This window comes from Portunus trituberculatus, chromosome 34 (assembly GCF_017591435.1).
Source record: "Portunus trituberculatus isolate SZX2019 chromosome 34, ASM1759143v1, whole genome shotgun sequence".
NCBI classification, from domain to species: domain Eukaryota; kingdom Metazoa; phylum Arthropoda; class Malacostraca; order Decapoda; family Portunidae; genus Portunus; species Portunus trituberculatus.
This window is the reverse complement of record NC_059288.1, coordinates 9,853,421-9,874,942: the sequence shown is the minus strand read 5'-3', so window position 1 is coordinate 9,874,942 and position 21,522 is coordinate 9,853,421. Positions and strand designations below refer to the sequence as shown.

General features: G+C 39.3%; 2 protein-coding genes across 5 annotated transcripts in view; both read left to right on the top strand.

Annotated features, from left to right (window-relative positions):
- Window positions 1–2,257: 2,257 nt before the first annotated feature.
- Window positions 2,258–10,730, top strand: LOC123512606 (cleavage and polyadenylation specificity factor subunit 4-like). Its single transcript, XM_045269037.1, has 6 exons — window positions 2,258–2,495; window positions 3,915–4,118; window positions 5,507–5,696; window positions 6,294–6,444; window positions 9,587–9,688; window positions 10,501–10,730. The coding sequence occupies exons 1-6, from the start codon at window positions 2,393–2,395 to the stop codon at window positions 10,570–10,572; spliced, it is 822 nt and encodes a 273-aa protein (XP_045124972.1). The 5' UTR covers window positions 2,258–2,392; the 3' UTR covers window positions 10,573–10,730.
- Window positions 10,731–11,876: 1,146 nt separating this feature from the next.
- LOC123512605 (GTP-binding protein 2-like) overlaps window positions 11,877–21,522 on the top strand; it is a 29,091-nt gene continuing 19,445 nt past the window's right edge. For 2 of the 4 annotated variants that reach the window (XR_006677139.1, XM_045269034.1), the window contains exons 1-2: window positions 11,877–12,032; window positions 17,931–18,099. Coding sequence is in view for 2 of the 4 variants with exons in the window: in XM_045269034.1 (XP_045124969.1) it covers window positions 17,974–18,099 (126 nt within the window). In the remaining 2 variants the exon portion in view is untranslated. Of the gene's footprint in view, window positions 12,033–13,689; window positions 13,851–17,930; window positions 18,100–21,522 lie in introns of those variants that run through there. The other 2 variants (XM_045269033.1, XM_045269036.1) reach the window with 2 other exon arrangements.

Sequence of the window (21,522 nt, the reverse complement as noted above, 5' to 3'; positions counted from 1 at the left end):
GAAAGCTCTGATGCATTCCCTTGAACCCACAAAAGCAGCATTGAAGATTAGGAACTCAACAAGATCGTGCAACTTGCAGGCAAGACACTCACACACACCCTCCTGTAACCGTCAGGACATGTTGGTAGCTCGTATTGACTCTTGAGATAATGTAGTGTGTGTTAGATATGGATACAAAATATGGGAGAGGGAGAAGAGGCGTTGTGTCAGCCCATCCTTGACACAGACGCATGCAAATTCACATCTTGATCATCCTTGCTGTGTCCAAGTGCAGGTGTTGTTGTCAGTTGTCATCACGGTGTAGGCTTTAATCAGTGGAGGACCCAGGGGGTGGTACAGGGGGTCTGGATCCTTCACAGCAGCTTAACTAGCTCAGCTCCTCTCTGCAGTGGTGGATCCAAGGAGAGTTGGGTCTAGGAGGACTGGAGCCCCATCTGCCTGTTACAGACTGATTAATTATTATTCTCAGCTACAGAGTTTGATATTTGTAATTCAATTTGAAAAAGGGAAAAGAAAAATGCAAATTCAGTCATACAGTTTTAGTGAATGTGTGAAGCAGAGAGTCACCGGTGTAGTAATGTGAGAGTTGATTTGGCGCCTTTCCTTCATTGCCAACTGACCAAAGAAAACTAGACTCTTCATTCCCTTTGTGCACACTTACTCTGTTTTTAATGGAATACTTTTCATTATCAATTTAATCTGACAAAATAAATTCATTGCCAGGTTTTTTTTAATGTTTATTGGGAATGTACTAAAGATACAAGTTTTGTGTAGCCTTACATTGATCAGTAAATTCATTTGATGTGGAATGCTTGCTTGGATACAGAGCTAGTACTGTACCGGAAGCAACGGATAATTTTCAAAGTGTATGTAGAATGTATCCTTGGCATGACAAAAAGGTTAGTTCTACCCATTGTTTTTCACTCTGATTATGTGACTCAGTTACCATAGTCCACTTTGCCTACATTCAATTTTTACTTGAAGTTTTCCCTGCTATATATGCCACATTTGGGTGGTACAGAAGAATCCCGGTGTGGCAAACCCTTATCAGCAATATTTTGTTGTGGAAGATACATATTCAGTATGTAGATCCGGCAAACATTGGTTTTCAAGGTTACTATTGATTTGCATTTAGTGTTTTGTGGATTATGTTGTTTTATGTCTGCTTGCTATTGGAAATGAGTAGTTACCGGCATGCCATCATCCATTAGGCCTAGGCTAGGTTTGCCTCACTAGTGGACAGGGCTGTGAACTTAAGCTAAAGGAAATTATGGGATAAAAGTGGTAAAGTGTCAACAGTATTGTTACGATGTCCATCCTTGCAGTCTCCACAGCCGCTACAGGAACCTTTTACTTATACCACGTGGGCTTTTCACGGGAATTTATGGGCTAAAGGGGATACTTTTTTTGGGGTACCTCCTATCTCAAAGCCCACCCGCTAGGAACCCGTTGCCCCGAGTGAGGAAGCCCAACCTACACTCAGACCGTGGACAGGATTCGAAACCGTGCGCTTTGAGACCCCTCGGATCCCAAAGCGCGCATGGTTCCACTGTACCACGGCGGCTGTCCTGGAGACAAGGACAGGGCAGCAACACACACGGGAAGACAAAGGCACATATCCATTGGCCAGTGAAGAGCAAGGCACAGGCAAAGCACAGACAAGCCAGAGGTCAGTGTGGCTGCAATGGCCGATGTGTTCTCCATGAAGGACATAAGGAACCTCCTCGCCAACAAGTCTATTCCTCTCATTGGAGATTCAAATTTCATTAACTAAACTTAGATTTCACTCAATGGGTTTCAATAGGTCATTATCAGAGGCTCTGAGTGAGGGAGATTCATTCTGGCACACCTGCAGGATGAGGCTTAAATTTTCATTAAAAGGAAATTTCCCTGAATCTGGCAGGACCTCCCTAGCACTCGGCGCGCGCTACTGTATAGGCTACATGTGGAAGAGAATTACATACTACACCACATGTGGAAGAAAATTACATACTAGACCACATGTGAAAGAGAATTACATACTACTACCACATGTGGAAGAGAATTACATAGACAACATGTGGAAGAGAATTACACAGACCACATGTGAAAGAGAATTACATACTATAGACAACCTGTGGAAGAGAATTACATAGAATAAAATCAACATCTTATTTTCATGTTCCTATTCCTAGTAGTATTCCTCAGATGGTTTGGGTGGAAGGAAAAGGGAACAAAATAAGAAAAAATATGCAGAGAGCGAGTGCCGAGTGAGGGTGTGAGGTGAGGGTCCAGGTCCAGGCGAAGCGATGTAAACAAACGTAGGTGCGTGAGGCTGACGGGCTGACGGGAGGGGAGGGACACAGCATAACACAGTATTCCTTTTCAACCTGCGGCCCTGCACACAACCAGCATGGAGATCCTAGTAGCCAACGTGGACAAGGTGACGTTTGACATAGAGGTGCAGCTGGAGGAACAAGTGGGCGCCCAGATGCTGCCTTTCCCCGGCATGGACAGTAAGTACGAGTTTTTTTTTGTTTTATTTTGCCATTACTCGTTATAGTATTATTGCAGTTTGAACCAATACACCACGCCTAACTATACACACACTCACGGTCTAAATCACACTTCTACGAGCTTTTCTAACCCCATTTTACTCTAATGGAAATGAATGATAACTTTAGGACAGAATTTAGGTTAGGTTAAGTTAAGGTATAGGTTAGGTTAGGTTTACGAGTATTTCTAAACCCATTTTACCCTATCAGAAATGAATAATAACTTCAGGACAGAATTTGGGTTAGGTGAAGTTAAGTTAGGTTAGGTCTACAAGCATTTCTAACCCCATTTTACCCTATCAGAATGTAATAATAACTTCAGGACAGAATTAAGGTTAGGTTAGGTTTGGTTTGGTTTCCCCCACCCTAAAACCCTGCTTTCCCAGGAGGTCCCCAAGCTTGTTAGACATAAGGAAAAATATATATATATAAGATAGGCTATATTGGTTGAAACTGCAAATTTATCCTCTTTATATCTATGTTAATTTTATTTTACTTTTTACCAGCATTTCTGAGTTGTTTAGCACATTTTACCCTATCAAAATTAATAATAACTTCATTTATAATGCTGACGGGAACTTCTAGATTTTTTTTTTTTTTTTTTTTTTTTAAGGTAAGGTTAGTTGGTTTAGTTATACTACTAATTTGATTCTGTTAGATTACTTTGGTTTGTTTAGTTTGGGTTAAGTTAGAGTGGTTACGTCAGGTTATTTTGGTTTTGAGTCAAGATTTACAGCAAGTCCTTCCTCTCTGTCATCACCAACCTACTCTCCAAGAACAACAAGCTTGGGAACCTTGTGGGAAAGTAGGATTTTCAGGTGGGAATGACCAAAACGGACCAATTTGGCAGCTACGCAAGTCTAGGGACATGATGCCACGTTTAGTCTTAACTTCTTATCTCTTCCATAATTTATTCTGCTCTCTTACAGTATCTAGCCAAATTAAACTAACCTAACCAAACCACACAAATTTAACCAAGCAAATCTAACCTAACCAAACTATTTAGGGAAGCGGTGGCGTAGTGGATAAGGTGGTGAGCGTGGGATCGGGCAGACGTCCACGCGTAGGTTTGAATCCCACTACGTACAGCCTTAAATACTTTGCCATTTGTTGAATGGTTTAAATTTACCTACATATCACCATGATACCTAGGTTCTAGGTGGTTATACCCAAGATGAGCTTCGGGGGTGATATGGGCCCTAATACGGGTACTACTATAAATAAAATTGCCTGCGCCACTAATGGGTGGAAGCTGAACAGCGCTTCCCATACACTCTTCAAGTGTGCCTACAGGCACTATAGGCCTTACCGTAAAAAAAAAAAAGAAAAAGCATTGGTAATTTAAGTGGCAGAGCTCCCATACCCTGCTCTCCTTTCCAGAGTCCATTGCTGCAGTGTGTACTTTCTACATGAGAGGGAACTGCAGCAAGAGTGTCAACTGTCCCTTCCGGCACGTGCGTGGCGACCGCACGGTGGTATGCAAGCACTGGCTGCGTGGCCTCTGCAAGAAGGGCGACCAGTGTGAATTCCTCCATGAATATGACATGTCCAAGATGCCTGAGTGTTACTTCTACTCCAGATTCAGTGAGTATTGCTTTCATTGTTTTGTGAGTGTAGTGGTCAGTCACATTTGTAGAGACCAACCAACTAATCAATCATTATAAAAAACCATGTTCCTCTTGTTCCATTGTTAATTTCACCTCTTTAAACCTTCCTGCCTACAGATGTGTGCCACAGTTATTTCTCTTTCTGTATGTATATCGATACCAATGAACAATCAGTCTATTAAAACCACCTTCCCCTTATTCTAATAACTGTTTCACCTCTTTACTTCCGTGCCTACAGATGCATGTCACAATTGTTTACCTTCTTGTATGTATATAGACACCAACAAAAAGTCAATCAGTCAAAAAGAACTGCCTCTTATTCTAGTAAATACAGGCAACCCCCGCTTAACGAAGGTTCACACAACGAAATTTCACTACAACAAAGGTTTCATTTTACTACCATCTGCTCATTTAACGAACACCAAACTCACTTTAACGAAGGTAATTTTTTCCAAGTTTGAAAGCACCGCTGTATCACGCAAGTCGACAGGCTTTTGAATATACCAGTGCAGCACTCACTCCCCCTGTTCAAAACAATAACAGTGTCAGCAGCAGGTCGTCTTCCCTCACTCAACATGCCACGAAAATGCCCTGCAATGTCGCCTAGCGTTGCTAAGAAGACCAGGAAGTCTCTTACTCTCGAAGTGAAGCTGGATATTATTCACAGACACGAGAGGGGCAAGAAAACTAATAACATTGCTCGCCACCATCTTGACTCCATCTACTGTCTCTACTATTTTCAAGTCAGTAGACTCTATTAAGAAGGCTGGTGAGACTGTATCTTCCTTGCAAGCTAAAAGAACCACCTGAACTCGTGACTCTACAATGGATAAAATGGAAAGCCTTGTGGAAATGTGGTACATAAGTTTTGTATGTGATACAATCATACGCCCTTTGTTTACATTCCACAGGTTGCCGGTTAGTGTCTTTCCCGCTCCACTCTCCCTCCCTTCATAAATTTAAGATCATTAACATTATAAAGTTACGTACATACATACATTAGTGTTCATTATAATGACTTAAATTAAACTGCCTAAATGCTAAACTTCATAATTTTTACTTTCATTAAACCTTTCACTGTACTATGATGCACTCTTGCTTTGTTTACTCTCAATGGAAGTTTAAGTCAGGGGTTAAACTTGTTATAATCAGTTCGCTTAACGAAGTTTCGCTTAACAAAGGATTTTTATGAACGTAACCCCTTCGTTAAGCTGGGGTTGCCTGTATTTCATCTTTGCCTACAGATGCATGCCACAAGAAGTAATTCTGTTCCTGTACATTTATATAGTAACAAACAACCAGTCTAAAACAATCTTCCCCTTATTCTAGTGCCTATTTCACCTCTCTGTACCCTTCTGCCTATAGATGCGTGCCACAACAAGGAGTGTCCATTCCTACACATCAACCCTGACATGAAGATGAAGGACTGTCCCTGGTACGACCGAGGGTTCTGCCGCCACGGACCACAATGCCGCAACCGTCACGTCAGAAGAGTCCTGTGCATGAATTACTTTGCTGGTTTCTGCCCTGATGGTCCAAGCTGTAAATTTATGCAGTAAGTTGTGTGTGTGTGTGTGTGTGTAACTGGAGTGAATGATGCAGTTAGTTTTAATATCAGTTTCTGATATTGTCTATTTGTTGTTGTTGTTGATAATGTTTTGTTGTATGTGATAAACTTGTGTGGTAAAAATGTAGAACGGTCTCACTTTTTTTCTTATTTTCTCATTGAATTTTTTATACCCGGTGTGGAAGTGAAAGGGTCAACAATTGCTCCTCTTATCAATTCTTCCCTACATCACTTTTCATTATCCTCACCTTCCTCTCTTCCACCTCCTTGTCTGGTCTTCCTTTGCCATTTCTTTTCTTCCTCTCTTATTCTCCTTCCTTGCCTGTTCCCTCCCCTTTCATATCTGTTTATAATTCTCTCTCTCTCTCTCTCTCTCTCTCTCTCTCTCTCTCTCTCTCTCTCTCTCTCTCTCTCTCTCTCTCTCTCTCTCTCTCTCTCTCTCTCTCTCTCTCTCTCTCTCTCTCTCTTTACTACTTTATCAACAAATATAAGGCTGTACAAAGCATAATGGTTGTTTTACAGGTTAACAGTAGCATTGAATATAACCTAAAGAAAGCTTGTTCCTCTGTCTCTCCTTCCATACAGCCCGAGATTTGAGTTGCCTCAGGTGATGGATGACAAGCAGACGTCACACAAGAAACAGGGCATCACGTGTCACTACTGCGGGGAGACGGGACACAAGGCTTCACAGTGCTTCAAGGCAAACCCAGAGCTCAGGGAACAGAATGCCATTATTGTGAGTGTTCTTTGCCACTCCTGTCCTTCAGTTTGTTTACCTATGAGCTGCATTAGTGTTGGATTGTTTAACCCCTTCAGTACCATGATGCTCATTCCGTTTACTATTTGGTGATTTTATACAGCTGGAGAAACTTATGTAGGGGATTAAGATAGTGAAGACTCTGGCTGTTAATCTTCTGACCTCCATAGACCCTTCCTGATGTATGTAAAGTCATCTAATCATACCCAAAACTCAAGTAAAAATACATCTCAGTATCAAAGGGGTTTAGTAGTGAAGTGAATGTTGTCTAAGGATTGTCTGTAAGGAAGGTTGAAAGGATCGTGGAGCTGAGGGAACACAACGTTATTATTGTGGATGTTTGGTGCCTCTCCTGACCCTTGGATTGTTTACGTGTGATTTGCACTGGTCTTGGATTGTTAAATAGTTAAGTGGATGTTCTCTAAGATCTGTGTCTGCAAGGAAGGTTGAAAGGATCATGGAGCTGAGGGAACACAACGCCATTATTTTTTATTTATTCATTTATTTATTTTTTATACCACGTGGGCTTTTCACGGGAATTTCTGGGCTAAAGGGGATACTTTTTATGGTACCTCCTATCTCAAAGCCCACCCGCTAGGTAACCGTTGCCCTGAGTGAGGAAGCCCAACCTACACTCAGACCGTGGACAGGATTCGAACCCGTGCGCTTGGAGACCCCTCGGACCCCAAAGCACGCATGGTTCCTCTGTACCACAGCGGCCCTCATATTGTGAGTGTTTGATGCCTCTCCTGACCCTCAATTCGTTTACTTATGAGCTGTACTGGGTTTGGATTGTTTAAATTATGAAGTGAGTGTTCTCTAAGGACTGTGTTTGCAAGAGATCATGTAGCTCAGGGAACAGAATGGCATTATTGTGAGTGTTTGGTGCCTCTCCTGACCCTTTGTTTGTTTATGTATGAGCTGTATTAGTGTTGGGTTGTTGAATAATGAAGTGGATGTTCTCTAAGGCCTGTCTCTGCAAGGAAGGTGAAAAAGATCATGGAATTAAGGAGAAGTGTGTTTTGAAGGGTGTGTTATTGTATTGAGTTGGTTTTGATATTAGTTTCTTGTTTTGTCTCATTATTTTCAGGTGTGTTTGTGTTTTGTATCTTGTTTTTCTTTTTCATGTGTTTGTGGATAAGTGTGTTGAAGTCATGGGGTTAGTGTTCTCTTAAATTAATCTCTTGTCTTGTTGTTTTTTTAGGTTTTTGTGTGTTTTGTATCTTATATTCAGCTTTTTTTCTCTTTTATGGGTTATCTAATGTTTCTTTTCTAAATTTTGCCATCTAGTTTTATGGTATAAGTCTTTTTGTTCCTATTCAAGTATATTCTTTAACTCCACCTTTGTCTTTCCCTTCATTGTGAAGTGTATATTGATCCCTATTCATATTTCCTCTACATACTTCCTTCCTTCTCTTTCCTTCAGTTCTAGGACTGAGAACTCTAAGGGCCAATGTCAAAATATCCAAGTTTTCTGAAAAGCACATGTGAAATATTGCATCCTTTATTAACCCCTTCAGTACTGGGACACATTTTTACCTTGATTTTTGTGTGCGATTAGACCATTTTATTGACATTAGGAAGGGTGTATAGAAGTCAGAAGATTAATGACCGAATCCTCGCCATTTTAATCCCCATATAAGTCTCAGAAGCTGTATAAAATCATCAAATAGTAAGCAAAATGAATATGAAAATGCGTCATGGTACTGAAGGGGTTAACTATGAGGTAATTACAACAAAAGAGCGCCAGTGTAGCTCCCCGGATGACATTGGCCATTATAGCACTGATGGACTGATGAATTTCTAGTTTAGTGGTTTGCTTATCAACAATCAACTATTTTTTTGACATTGGCCCTTTTAGCTCTCAGCCCTAGAATTGTAAACCCCCAGTCGTATATTCTTTACCTCTATTCATTTCTGTCTCCATTATAACCCTATTCATGTTTTATTTACTTCCTTCTCTTTCCTTCAATTGTAAACCTTCTACTTATATATTCTTTACCTCATTAATTTCTCTCTCCACTAAACTAAACCCCTAAACCCTATTCATATACTCTTTTCTTCCTTTCCTTTCCTTTCCTTTTTTGTGAATCTATTGATGTATTCTTTATCTCTATTCATTTCTATCTTCACTAAATTATATATTAAAATTCAATTCATATATCTTTTTTACTTTTACTTTTCTCTTTCCTAGTGAAATGTTCCCTTCTTTTTTTCTTGTCATTAAACTATGTATTAAACCCTTTTCATATATTCTTTACTTCCTTCCTTATATTGTAAACCCCCTAGTGATATATTCTTTACCTCTATTAATTTTTCTTGCCACTAACTATATATTAAAACCCTATTCATATATTTTTGTATTTCTACTTTTTCCTTGTATTGTAAACTGTATATTGAACTCCTAGTGACATATTCTTTACCTATACTCTTCATTTTCCTCTCCACTAAGCTGTACTGTAAACCCTCTTCATACGTTCTGTAGCTCTGTCTTTTTCCTTCCTTTCTCATGTAAGCTCTTATTCTTTACCTTAACTTATCTCCTCTCTCTCAGTTAGCCTTAAATTAACCCTCTACTCATAGGTTTGAATTCTAAGTACTCTTCTCTCTCCTTTCCTTTTATCTCTGTTCTTTTGTTCTCCCTCCAGTAAACTATCAATTAACCTTTTCTTCATATCACATACTTTGAGTCTGCATCCTATTTTCTTCTGAGATTTAGCAAGAAACACTGAGATGAAGACTGAAGCCAGAGGAAGTGTAGGGCAGAGTGTTAATGTGTGTCTTCCTCTTATTATTCTTTACCTTGACTCTTCACTTCTCTCCCTAAGCTATTTATTTATCTATAATTATACCACATGCTTTGAAACAACTTTTTATTTTACCCTGAGATACTGAGATGGACACAAAAGCCGGAGGAAATGTAGGGCAAGGAGTAATGTGTTTTCCTTCATTATTCTGTGCCTCGATTGTTCACTTCTCTCTCTAGGCTATTTATTTACCCCTGTTCATATCACATGCTTTTAATCGACATCTTCCTTTCCTTGGAGACACTGAAATGGACAGCAAGGCAGGAGGAAGTGTGTGTCAGGATGTTAATGTGTGTTTTCCTCCCTTGACACAGAGTTTGGCGTCAGGTGGGCCCAAGAACCAGCCAGGCAAGGACACGTCATCACAAAACAGCTATGACACCGGCAACAGACTGGACAATATCACGTGCTTCAAGGTAACTGGGAGAACTGGTGGTGGTGGTGGTGGGATCATCATCATCATCATCATCATCATCATCATCATCATCATCATCATCATCATCATCATCATCATCATCATCATCATCATCATCATCATCATCATCATCATCATCATCACCACCACCACCACCACCACCGTCATCATCACCATCATCATCATCATCATCATCATCATCATCATCATCATCATCATCATCATCATCATCATCATCATCATCATCATACTACTACTACTACTACTACTACTACTACTACTACTACTACTACTACTACTACTACTACTTCTTCTTCTTCTTATTATTATTATTATTATTATTATTCATCTTCTCCTTCATCATTATCATCATCATATTATTATCATCATCATCATCATCATCATCTTCTTCTTCTTCTTCTTCTTCTTCTTCTTCTTCTTCTTCTTCTTCTTCTTCTTCTTCTTCTTCTTCTTCTTCTTCTTCTTCTTCTTCTTCTACTACTACTACTACTTTTTCGAGGTGGTAATAGTAGTAGTATTGATAATTTCTCGTTCATTCCCCTTCTCATTATACTACTGTATATGTGTATCATGTCCACATTTATAACACACACACACACACACACACACACACACACACACACACACACACACACACATTCATTCATTCATTAAAATTTATTAATTCCGACGCTTTCCTTATGACTGCTGCGTCTATTGACAAACAAAACATTACAAACACATTATTTTTTACGTAATATCTTCATTTTTAGAATATTCACGTTTTCTTTTCTTCCCGTTTTCTCTTTGCAGTGTGGTGAACAGGGGCACTTCGCTAATCGGTGCACTAAAGGCCAGTTTGCTTTCCTCAGCTCTGGCAATTGACGGTAGGGGTGGTGACAGGGCTATAATGTATTGTTTATAGTAATGCAGTGAAAGTAATGCCGTTTTTCTATGTGTGTGTGTGTGTGTGTGTGTGTGTGTGTGTGTGTGTGTGTGTGTGTGTGTGTGTGTGTAATAATAAATGAAGTGTTGTCAGTTAATTTTTGTTTTGTTTTTATTTCCATTGTATTTCACCACCCGTCGTCATCATCATCATCAGTAGTAGTAGTAGTAGTAGTAGTAGTAGTAGTAGTAGCAGCAGCAGCAGCAGCATCAGTAGTAGTAGTAGTAGTAGCAGTCGATCGAAGTAGTAGTCACATAACCGTAGCAGGTGCAAGACAGATAGACAGCCAGTCAATAACACACACACACACACACACACACAAGAAGAGAAAGAAAATAACATAAATAAATAGATAAATAAAAGGAGAATCCACAAGTCACAACAGAAACACGTTTACCATTAATCATGAGCGAAGGAATTCCAGCAAGGTAACATGGTGAAGTCAGCGTCTATTACCGCACGAAGACACAACGATCACTTAAGAGGAGTTGACTCAACACACTCCGGCGGTGGTGCAACATTGCCTCACCACCGTACATGAATTTGCCTTCCTATGTCTGTCTGTGTGTGTGTGTGTGTGTGTGTGTGGTTTTCTTGGGTCATTTGTATTTTTTTTTTCTTTATTTGTACTTTGTTAGTAAAAAAGAACAAAAGACTTATTAAACAGCAAATATTGTCGTTCTTTCATCTGTGTTAGTGTAAGTCACTTTTATTGATGTGGTTTGTGTATTGACGTATTCATTTTCCTTACTCATACAGGCACGGGGTAGAGAATTCACACACACACACACACACACACCGCGTCATAACAAGTCTGACGCAAGATTTCACAACGTTTGCTTACCTGATTACCTGACAGTGACTCAATAATTGCAGCAGTCAGGCAGGTATAGATCGCGTCAGGTATAAATAAAGGGTATTAGAGGCGAGATAAGCTGATAAGAGGATTTAAGGCTTTGCAAATTGTATCGTGCTAAGGTGAGTGGGTACGGTTTGAAGTTGCTCATGTGTACAAGTGACGAGTGTTAAAATTGTAATTACATATATAATTTCCATATGTAACGTAACACTATATGTCTCAGCACTACCATTATGATTTACTGACATTAATTACCGTAAAATCAAGGGGCGGTGTGAAGCTTAAAGGATTCTAAGGCATAAAAAAATAATAGCAAGCATTCCATAAATAGCCGACTTGGTAACTCCGATCTTGCGCGCTTCTATATATAAACCTGAGAAGCCGCTTGGTCGACTTAATGCCTCGCAGTCACAATAGCATGTCAGTGAGTGGTAACCATGCGCCAGGAAACACAGTAATACCATTGGCAAAGCGACACAAGAAGGCATTCGAGTATAAAAATGTGACTGGATAAAACATTTCCTCCCACCGATTTATAAGGTACAGTACAAAGCATCTATACTGGGATTATGTGTAGGTGCGTATGTGTGTTGCTTTATTTACACCTTGGACTGAGATAAACAGTTGTGAAGGGCAGGCAGAGTGTGAGGAGTGCGCCACTTTATACCCAGTAACAGGTGTGGCGCTAATAATTGGTGGCGCGCCAGGTAACGCAGGTGTGGAGAGGGTATAGAAGTTGTTGGCTGTCGTTGTGGCTTTGTGTGCAGCATAGGGGAGGGCGGGGAACCGTACTGTGTGTGTGTGTGTGTGTCACTGTTTTGGAGAGAGAAACTGGGCACGGGTGCTTTGGGGAGGATGGTGAATGATTCTAGGAGTAATAGTAGTAGTAGTAGTAGTAGTAGTGGTGGTAGTAGTAGTAGTAGTATTGGTGGTAGTAGTAGTAGTAGTTGTAATAGTAGTAGTAGTAGTAATAGTAGTAGTGGTGGTAGTAGTAGTAGTAGTAGTAGCAGTAGTAGTAGTAGTGGTGGTGGTGGTGGTGGTAGTAGTAGTAGTAGTAGTAGTAGTAGTTGTTGTAAAAGTAATAGTCAGGTGGCATAATTGCAGGAGTAGCAGTAACCTTGATTGGTCACACACACACACACACACACACACACACACACACACACACACACACACACACACACACACGTGCCGGGATGGTTTGACGAAGCAACACGCCACACGTATCAATAATCTAAGGTCACTTTTGCGTCCTCACTAAACACAACACCCAACAACAGTGGTGATAATAATAAATAATAATAATAATAATAATAATAATAATGATAATAATGATAATAATAATTGATATCATTGTTGCTTTTGTTACCGTTGTTGTTGTTGTTGTTGTTGTTGTTGTTGTTGTTGTTGTTGTTATTGTTGTTGTTATTCTTGCTATTGTTGTCAGAAATGATGATGATAATGATAATAACAATACTACTACTACTACTACTAGTGATAATAATAATAATAATAATAAGAGATATAATTATTGCTGTTGTTTTTGTTGTTGTTGCTTTTGTTGATATTATTGTTGATACTGTTGTCTATAGATATAGATAATAATGATAGTAATAATAATAATAATAATAATAATAATAATAATAATAATGTCATTGTTACTATTGTTGCTCTTGTTGTTATTATTGCTTTTGTTGTTCTCGATAAATAATAGTAATAATAATAATAATGATAATAATAATAATAATAGTGATAACAATAACAAAAACAACAACAACAAACAATCAAAACACCAATAAAGAATAACAAACACAAATCAAAGAAAGATACAAAACTTTATCATTTTCATATCTTTAAATCAGTGTGTGTGTGTGTGTGTGTGTGTGTGTGTGTGTGTGTGTGTGTGTGTGTGTGTGTGCCAAGACGTCAGGGAGTCCGCGTGACGAGAGATAAAGGATTGTTCACGTGCAGGCGCAGGAGGAGGAGGAAGAGGAGGAGGAGGAAGGGTAGGGGATCAAAGAAGAAGAGAGGAACAGTAGGGGTGTGGAGGGCAGAGAGGAGGAGGAGGAGGAGGATGGGGCTATAGAAGAAGAAGAAGAAGGAGGAGGAGGAGGAGGAGAGGGAGAGCAGGGAATACTGTACGATAAGTAAAGACGGACGGGGTGCCAAGAGCGGGGCGGGGCAAGACTTTTGGCCACGAAATCGAGTCTATTTACGCATGCTGGTGTTGTTGTGGGCTTGAGGGAGACCTGTTGCGCCGCCCAGCCTCCCGAGCACAGCGTCACTTACGGTGGTGGTGTGTTCTGGTGACCCTGCACGACATTCACCAAATCTGCGCCCTCACTCTTCTAGCGCGAGGTGGGTTTGCGGGTTACTGGTAAAGATACCCCGTTGAAAGGAAGGAATAACGAGAAAGTAGATGTGTTTATGTACGTGTAGGGAAAAGAATAATGTGATTTTTACTGGGGATAATTAGGATGATGATTGAGATAAGTGTGGTACTCTTATAGATACCCCGTTGAAAGGGAGGAATAGGGGAAAAGTAGATGTGTTTACGTACACACACACACACACACACACACACACTGGGTATTTTAGTTTATTGTTCAAAAAAATCTCAGGCCGCTGCAAGATTTTCACCTCAAAATTGTGAGGACTGATATTTACTTCATTACATGCCATTAGGTGAGTAGAGAGGAGGTGGGGAGGTGTTGGAGAAGGTGGGGGAAAGTGTGTGGAAGTGTGTGAGGGAGTGAAAAGACCAGAGACAGTGTGGGAGAGAAGGGAGAGAAGAAAATGTGGTTTGTTCCTCCCGTAGAGTTAGTGAAATGCAGCTTTGAAGTACCGTAGAGTTGTGCGGGTGAGTGAAAAGTTTTGCTGCCACTACTACTACTACTACTACTACTACTACTACTACTACTACTACTACGACTGCTGCTGCTGCTGCTGCTACAACTACTTCTACTATTACTACTACTACTACTACTACTACTATTATTATTATTATTATTATTATTATTATTATTATTATTATTATCACTACTACTACTACTACTGCTACTACTACTACTACTACTACTGCTACTACTACTACTGCTACTGCTGCTACACAACTGCTACTGCTAACTGCACCACTATTACTACAACTGCTGCTGCTGCTACCACTACACTACTACACTGCACTACCACTGCTGCTGCCACCACTGCTGCTGCTACCACCACTGCTGCCACCTGCTGCTGCTGCTGCTGCTACTACTGCTACTGCTGCTCACTGCTGCTGCTACTGCTGCTGCTGCTACCACCACCACCACCACCACCACTACTACCACTACTGCTGCACTGCTGCTGCTGCTGCTACTGCTGCTGCTGCTAACAACTGCTGCACAACCACCACTACTGCTGCTGCTGCTGCTACCACTGCTGCTGCTACTACTGCTGCTTGCTGCTGCTGCTGCTGCTGCTGCTGCTACTGCTGCTACTGCTGCTGCTGCTACCACTGCTGCTGCTGCTACTACTGCTACTTGTGCTACTTATTGTTGTTATTATTATTATTATTATTATTATTATTATTATTATTATTATTATTATTATTATTATTACTACTACTACTACTACTACTACTACTACTACTACTACTACTACTACTACTACTACTACTGACTACCACGATCACCAGCACCACCACCACCACCACTACTACTACTACTACTACTACTACTTCTACTACAACAACAACAACAACTACTACTACTACTACTACTACTACTACTACTACTACTACTACTACTACTACTACTACTACTACTACCAGAGAGAGAGAGAGAGAGAGAGAGAGATTGAATTAATTCCAGTTTCTCGCGTCTCAAAATGATCTTCGTCACACATTCAAACTGCATCTCTTCACAAAACTAGTAGCCAATTACAGTTAAGCTTATTTTTGAACATTTATTTTGGAAAGACAAACTTAAATGCAGACAAATAATGGCTAAGAAAATATCAATATGTATCATAAAAAAGTAACAGATTTGAAGAAAGGATAGGAAAAATGGTAAAAAAAATATATATTGACTGAAGGAGAAATGTTTGACCACTGAGTTATTTATTAGTGATCTTCAAATTTTTATTCATTTATTCATCTTTTTTTTTTTTCATTATGGCCCAGTTTGATTTCATATACTACTTCCTTCACGACCAAATGCGTCTATTCTATTGTAGCTTTACACACACACACACACACACACACACACACACACACACACACACACACACACACACACACACACCCACCCACACACACACCTTATTTCGACGTATTCTTCATATATATGCTCGTGATATGGCGATCCACTGAACAACTAACCCATCTAGTACCATGACACGTTTTCATATTCATTCTGGTTGCTATTTGGCGATTTTACACAGCTTCAGAAACTTATGTGGGGATAAAAAAAAATAGTGAAGAGTCTGGCCATTAATCTTTTGACTTCCATAGACCGTTCCTGATGCAAGTAAAATCGTCTGATCACACCCAAAAAATCAAGGTAAAAATGCGTCTCAGTACTGGAGAGATTAAGAGCTTATGACGTAGTTTTTAATTCCTAACTCGGAAGAATACTAAACTAGAACCCCCTTGGTTGCGTTGTGGTGGTGCGGCGCGGAAGTGTTTCGGAATAGGGTTCAGAGAGAGAATAAATGTGATATCTTGAGTCGTGACAGAAGTGAGACGCGAGATAAAGTGAGTTTGAATGAAAAGGATCGACCCATTGATTGACTGAGTGAGCGGAGACACGCCAGTAAGGTAACATGACACTGTGAACGAGAGGTGATGCATGAATAGTGTGTGTGTGTGTGTGTGTGTGTGTGTGTGTGGGACTGCGAGGTTGGGTTTGTTGAGTGAATGGATGACCGTAGTACTGAAAATAGATGAAACAGAACGGAATAAAGTAAATAAAAGGTAAATTTAATGTGTGAAATGTATGAATATCGTGAAAAAAAGGGTTTGGTTTCTTTCTTTTTCCTTCTTTCTTCGTTGCTTTTCCTTCCTTCATTCAACTTTGCTGTTTTTCTCGTGCAAAACGTATCTTGGCTTTTTAGTAAGGAAATGTTTGTCCTCTCTCTCTCTCTCTCTCTCTCTCTCTCTCAAAAATTGTACGGCGTCATGTCCTGTCAAAGCAATGTCGGTGGGTCAACTTTGTTATTCATCGTATTTTTTCCTAAATTTTGTCGGGATTTACAACGGAAGCGAAGGAATGTTCAGTATCCAATTTCTGAACCAATGTTTCCTGAGTGTGTCATAACTTGAATACGTTTGGCATGTTTTGAGTACAAGTTACCCGAATTTTTTGCGAGCGTTTTTTTATTTTAATGGTATTCAAATCTCCTCTTCATCTTTTTTGCTGGCGTGATTCTCCTTCATTGGTTTTCCTGGTACTGTAAAAGCTGCTTGCAAAGAGTCACAGGAGAGAAAAGATGAAAAAAAGAAGCTAACCTTGTCTTTTGTCCATAGAAGAGCAGTACATGATAAAAGAAAACATTGTCTTGAATTTTCTTGATAATTTTGACACTGTAGAGACTGTTTGTTTAGAGACACGGGAGAGAAAAGGTGAAGAAAAGAAGAAGCTAACCTTGTCTTTTGTCTATACAGGAGGACAAGATAAAAGAAAACGTTGTCTTGATCTTTCTTAATCATCTTGACACTGTAGAGACTGTTAGCAAAGAGTCACAGGAGAGGAAAGGACGAAAAAAGAAACTAACTTGATTTATTTTTTTTTTTTTTTTTGTTACAACGAGAACCAAACACAGAAAGAAAATATTTAAAGTGAAATTAATAAAAGGGTAAAATTAGATTAAACACTCGTGAAGTTTTGACTAACCATTCATGTACACTGAAGAATTATTGTAAGTGTGAATTGTCTCAAAATAGTGATGACGAAAGAATGAACCCAGAATATCGCATACGTATTGTTATGGTGTGTGAGTCTGAAACGAGTCCTGTGTGTGTGTGTGTGTGTGTGTGTGTGACGGAACAATGTGTAGACTCACTCATGACTCTCTCATCTCTCTCTCTCTCTCTCTCTCTCTCTCTCTCTCTCTCTGGCCAGAACAGCTGTATCGTGTAGAAGAACAGTAAATAAATAAGTAGATGTTGATAATATTCGTGGAAGGCAAAACGTTTGAGAGGAGAAGGAAATGAAAGTCACGATAAAGCATAACTTGCCAGAACACATCGCGATACCAGTGTGTGTGTGTGTGTGTGTGTGTATTCACTGTTTGATGTGTGTGTGTGTGTGAGACAGCCAGACGTTACCCTACTCGAGCTCAGAGCTCATTATTTCCGATCTTGGCCAGGGTCTGAGACCACACACACACACACACACACACACACACACACACACACACACACATAGTAATACCTTTCACGGGTGCCTCACGTTTCAGACCACCACCACCACCACCGCCGCCACCACAAACTCTACACAAGATGGGGGAGTGTGGCGGGGAAGATTCAGCCCTGGCAAGTCTCTTCGGGCCTGACCAGCCAAGGAACAGCAAAAAGGACAAGAAAAATAGGAAGATCAATCGACGGAAAGCAGACAACAAAGGAAAGGTAAGTAAAGTAAACTCGTGATGTTGAGCGCGTTCGTGTTTGCGTGAAGTGAATGTGCTTCGTAACCTGGTGGTCAAGGCATGTTCTTATCGAAATCTTGCTCAATCGAATGCCGCTAACGTGATGTAAGGAATGTGCTCAAATGGTGTTCGATTCTCTATACCTTTAAAATTATGTGTTTCTCATATTTAACCTCTTCAGTACCATGACGCGTTTCCATATTAATTCTGCTTACTATTTGGTGATTTTGTACAGCTTCAGAAACTTATGTGGAGGATTAAAATAGTGAAGACTGTTAATCTTCTGATTTCCATAGACCCTTCCTAATGTCGATAAAATGGTAAAAATGTGTCAAAGTACTGAAGGGGTTAAGTTGTGGTTTGATGAGGAAAAATAAGAATGAGGTATTTCTACGTTTTTGGTTGTGCTTCAATGAGAAAATACAAAATTGGGCTTGAATTTATCCGTGATTAGTATTCATTCGATGAATGAATACTAAAATGAAATTGTGTTTGTGCTCTCTTGTTGTGATTCGACAAAAGAAATACAAAAAATTGAGGTTGTGTTTCTTCGTTTAAGTTGTGAATGGATAAAGAAATACTAGAATAAAGCTGTGATTCTCTCTTTTAAGTTATGATTCGATAAAGAAATACTAAAATTGAGGTTGTGTTTCTCGCATGAGGTTATGTTTCTCTCTTTAAGTTGTGATTCGATGAAAAAATGTTAGAATGCGGTTGTGTTTCTTCGTTTAGGTTGTGATTCGATGAGGAAATACTGAAAAGGTTGTGTATTTCTAAGTTGTGATTCGATAAAGTAATATAGTAGAATGTGGTTGTAGATAATTCTTCGTTTAATTTGTGAATGGATAGGCAAATACTAGAGTGAAGCTGTATTTCTCTCTTTTAAGTTGTGATTCAATGAGTGAATATTAAAATTATGTTGTGTTTCTCGCATTTAAGTTGTGATGTGATGAGGAAAAACATGAATGAGGTTATGTTTCTCCCTTTAAGTTGTGATTCGATAAAAGAAATACTACAATGAGTTTATATTTCTTCGTTTCAGTTCTGATTCACTGAGGAAAAACTAAAAGGTTGTATTTCTCTTTTAAAAGTTGTGATTCGATAAAGAAATTCTGTAATGAGATTGTATTTCATAGTTTAAGTTGTGAATCGATAATGAAATAAAAGAATGAAGCTTTAATTCTCTCTCTCACTCTCTCTCTCTCTCTCTTAAGCTGATACGTACATTAAAGGTTACATTTCTTTCAGGTGTGATTCCGTGTGCGTGAGTCAAATTCCTCTTTACAGTCAATTGAGATTCATGAATTGAAATAGTGAAGACTGTGGCCATTAATCTCCTGACCTCCATAGACTCTTCCTAACGTCAATAAAATGGTCTAATCGTACACATATCTCAAGGTGAAAATGTGTCCCGGTACTGAAGGAGTTAATGGCAAAGGGAGATCCAGTATTATTGTTTTTCCACATTCGTGATTCAGTAGAGTACATTAGAGGATTCAGTTACTTCACTTTCATTATAAGGCTTAAACAAGAGTTCGAAGAGATCCAAATGCATTCAGAAACGCTTTATTTATTTATTTTTTGTCTTTTTTATGTAATAGGGCAAAGCTGGCCATGCAAGGGCAACATAAAAGGAAAAAAATGATCCACTAAGTTGCCAGTCTCCTTGCAGGTCAGAAAGAGGTAGCCCGCCAAAAGAATAATTTCCGTTCTCACCTCGATTATTTGCAAAGGTCACAAAGATGGTGACCTTACCCTTGTACATTCTCCGATAAAACTATCACTGCGTACAATTACTAGTGTTTCCTGTTCGTGATTATTACTTTGTCTAATTTTATCCGCTAAAAACAGGAAACACTTCATTTTGTACTTCGTAAGCATATAAATCATCACACACACACACACACACACACACACATACACATACACACACGACAATGACATTGTTGTTTTCGTATATTTTTCCACACACACAAAAAAAAAATTAAGAAAGAAATGAAGAATGGAAAAAAAAAAAAAAAAGAATAGGAAAACTGCCACAATCATCATTTCACACCGTCAATATATTTCAACACTTCACAAAACACGAAAAATAATATTTTGATGTAACTTTACAATCTCTCTCTCTCTCTCTCTCTCTCTCTCTCTCTCTCTCTGTTTATCTTTTTACTTACATTCTTACTCATTACGTCAATAACCCCTATGAAGGGAATCCAAACCCATATAAGTATAGCCTATCCTTGCTACGTAACTATTAACCTTGTCCAGACACACAAAGGCTTCATCTATTCATAACCTCTGCTCCGTTTTGTTCCCGCGTGTAGAGTTCACTGGTTTGTTTATATTTGTTTGCATTGATTTCTCATTTTACCCTCAGGTGTTCTTGCATCATCATTTCGTATAAGGCAGGTGCTCTCTCTCTCTCTCTCTCTCTCTCTCTCTCTCTCTCTCTCTCTCTCTCTCTCTCTCTGTTGAAGGGAATTTTTATCGTTATATTTTATTCCTGTGCGCTCTCTCTCTCTCTCTCTCTCTCTCTCTCTCTCTCTCTCTCTCTCTCTCTCTCTCTCTCTCTCTCTCTCTGTGTGTGTGTGTGACACCATCCAGTTTCTAGTACTATTGTTTATTTCATTATCTTATTTATTTTATTTGTTTATTTATTTAGTGTGTGTGTGTGTGTGTGTGTGTGTGTGTGTGTGTGTGTGTGTGTGTGTGTGTGTGTTTGCCTTGAGGTGACAGCTGCGGGCTAGACTCTTATCTCTAATATATACGTTAACACACACGAGGCCTACAAGCGGTGTCTACATGACTGGTGACCGAGATAACAGTTACTAATGCTTTATTTCACAACTGCATTCCGTTAGTACTAGGTAGAGAGTGTGCGCGCAACACCAATGGAACGTTTTATTTATTTATTTATTTATTTTTATTTTTATTTTTATTTATTTATTTATTTATTTATTATTATTATTATTTTTTTTTTTTATTTGTCTGATGTAAATAAAGAAGCAAAAAACACATGATTGGGTGCGCGCAATCTGTGACGTAAACGCGATGGTGCCAAACTTCACTAAGCCCGTATTCTGAAGCGCCTTGCTCTTCCTCCATCACTACTTTGCAGAGGCTCTAGTTGAAGCTACTCGTGTTTCTTAGGGTATTTCTATGGCTCTAGTGATGGATTGGCAAGATTTCTACAAGGTTATAAAAAAAATTGTCTTGAAAATTCTGCTAGTCGTCTTTGTGGCCTTGCAAAACTGTCATAGGTGAGAGAGCAAGGCGTTTCTGAGTACTTGTTACTGCTATACCAAGGAAACTCTATCTCTGCGCTCTATTTCACTAATACTCAACACACAAAAGTGTCTAGTACAGTATAAATGCATAGAATATAGACACGTATACCTACCAA

Excerpts from the sequence above, each read along its gene's own strand:
- LOC123512606 (XM_045269037.1), top strand. The coding sequence starts at position 2,393 with ATGGAGATCCTAGTAGCCAACGTGGACAAGGTGACGTTTGACATAGAG. Across the intron at positions 4,119-5,506 it reads TTACTTCTACTCCAGATTCA|ATGCGTGCCACAACAAGGAG; the intron begins GTGAGTATTGCT and ends TTCTGCCTATAG. Across the intron at positions 9,689-10,500 it reads ACAATATCACGTGCTTCAAG|TGTGGTGAACAGGGGCACTT; the intron begins GTAACTGGGAGA and ends TTCTCTTTGCAG.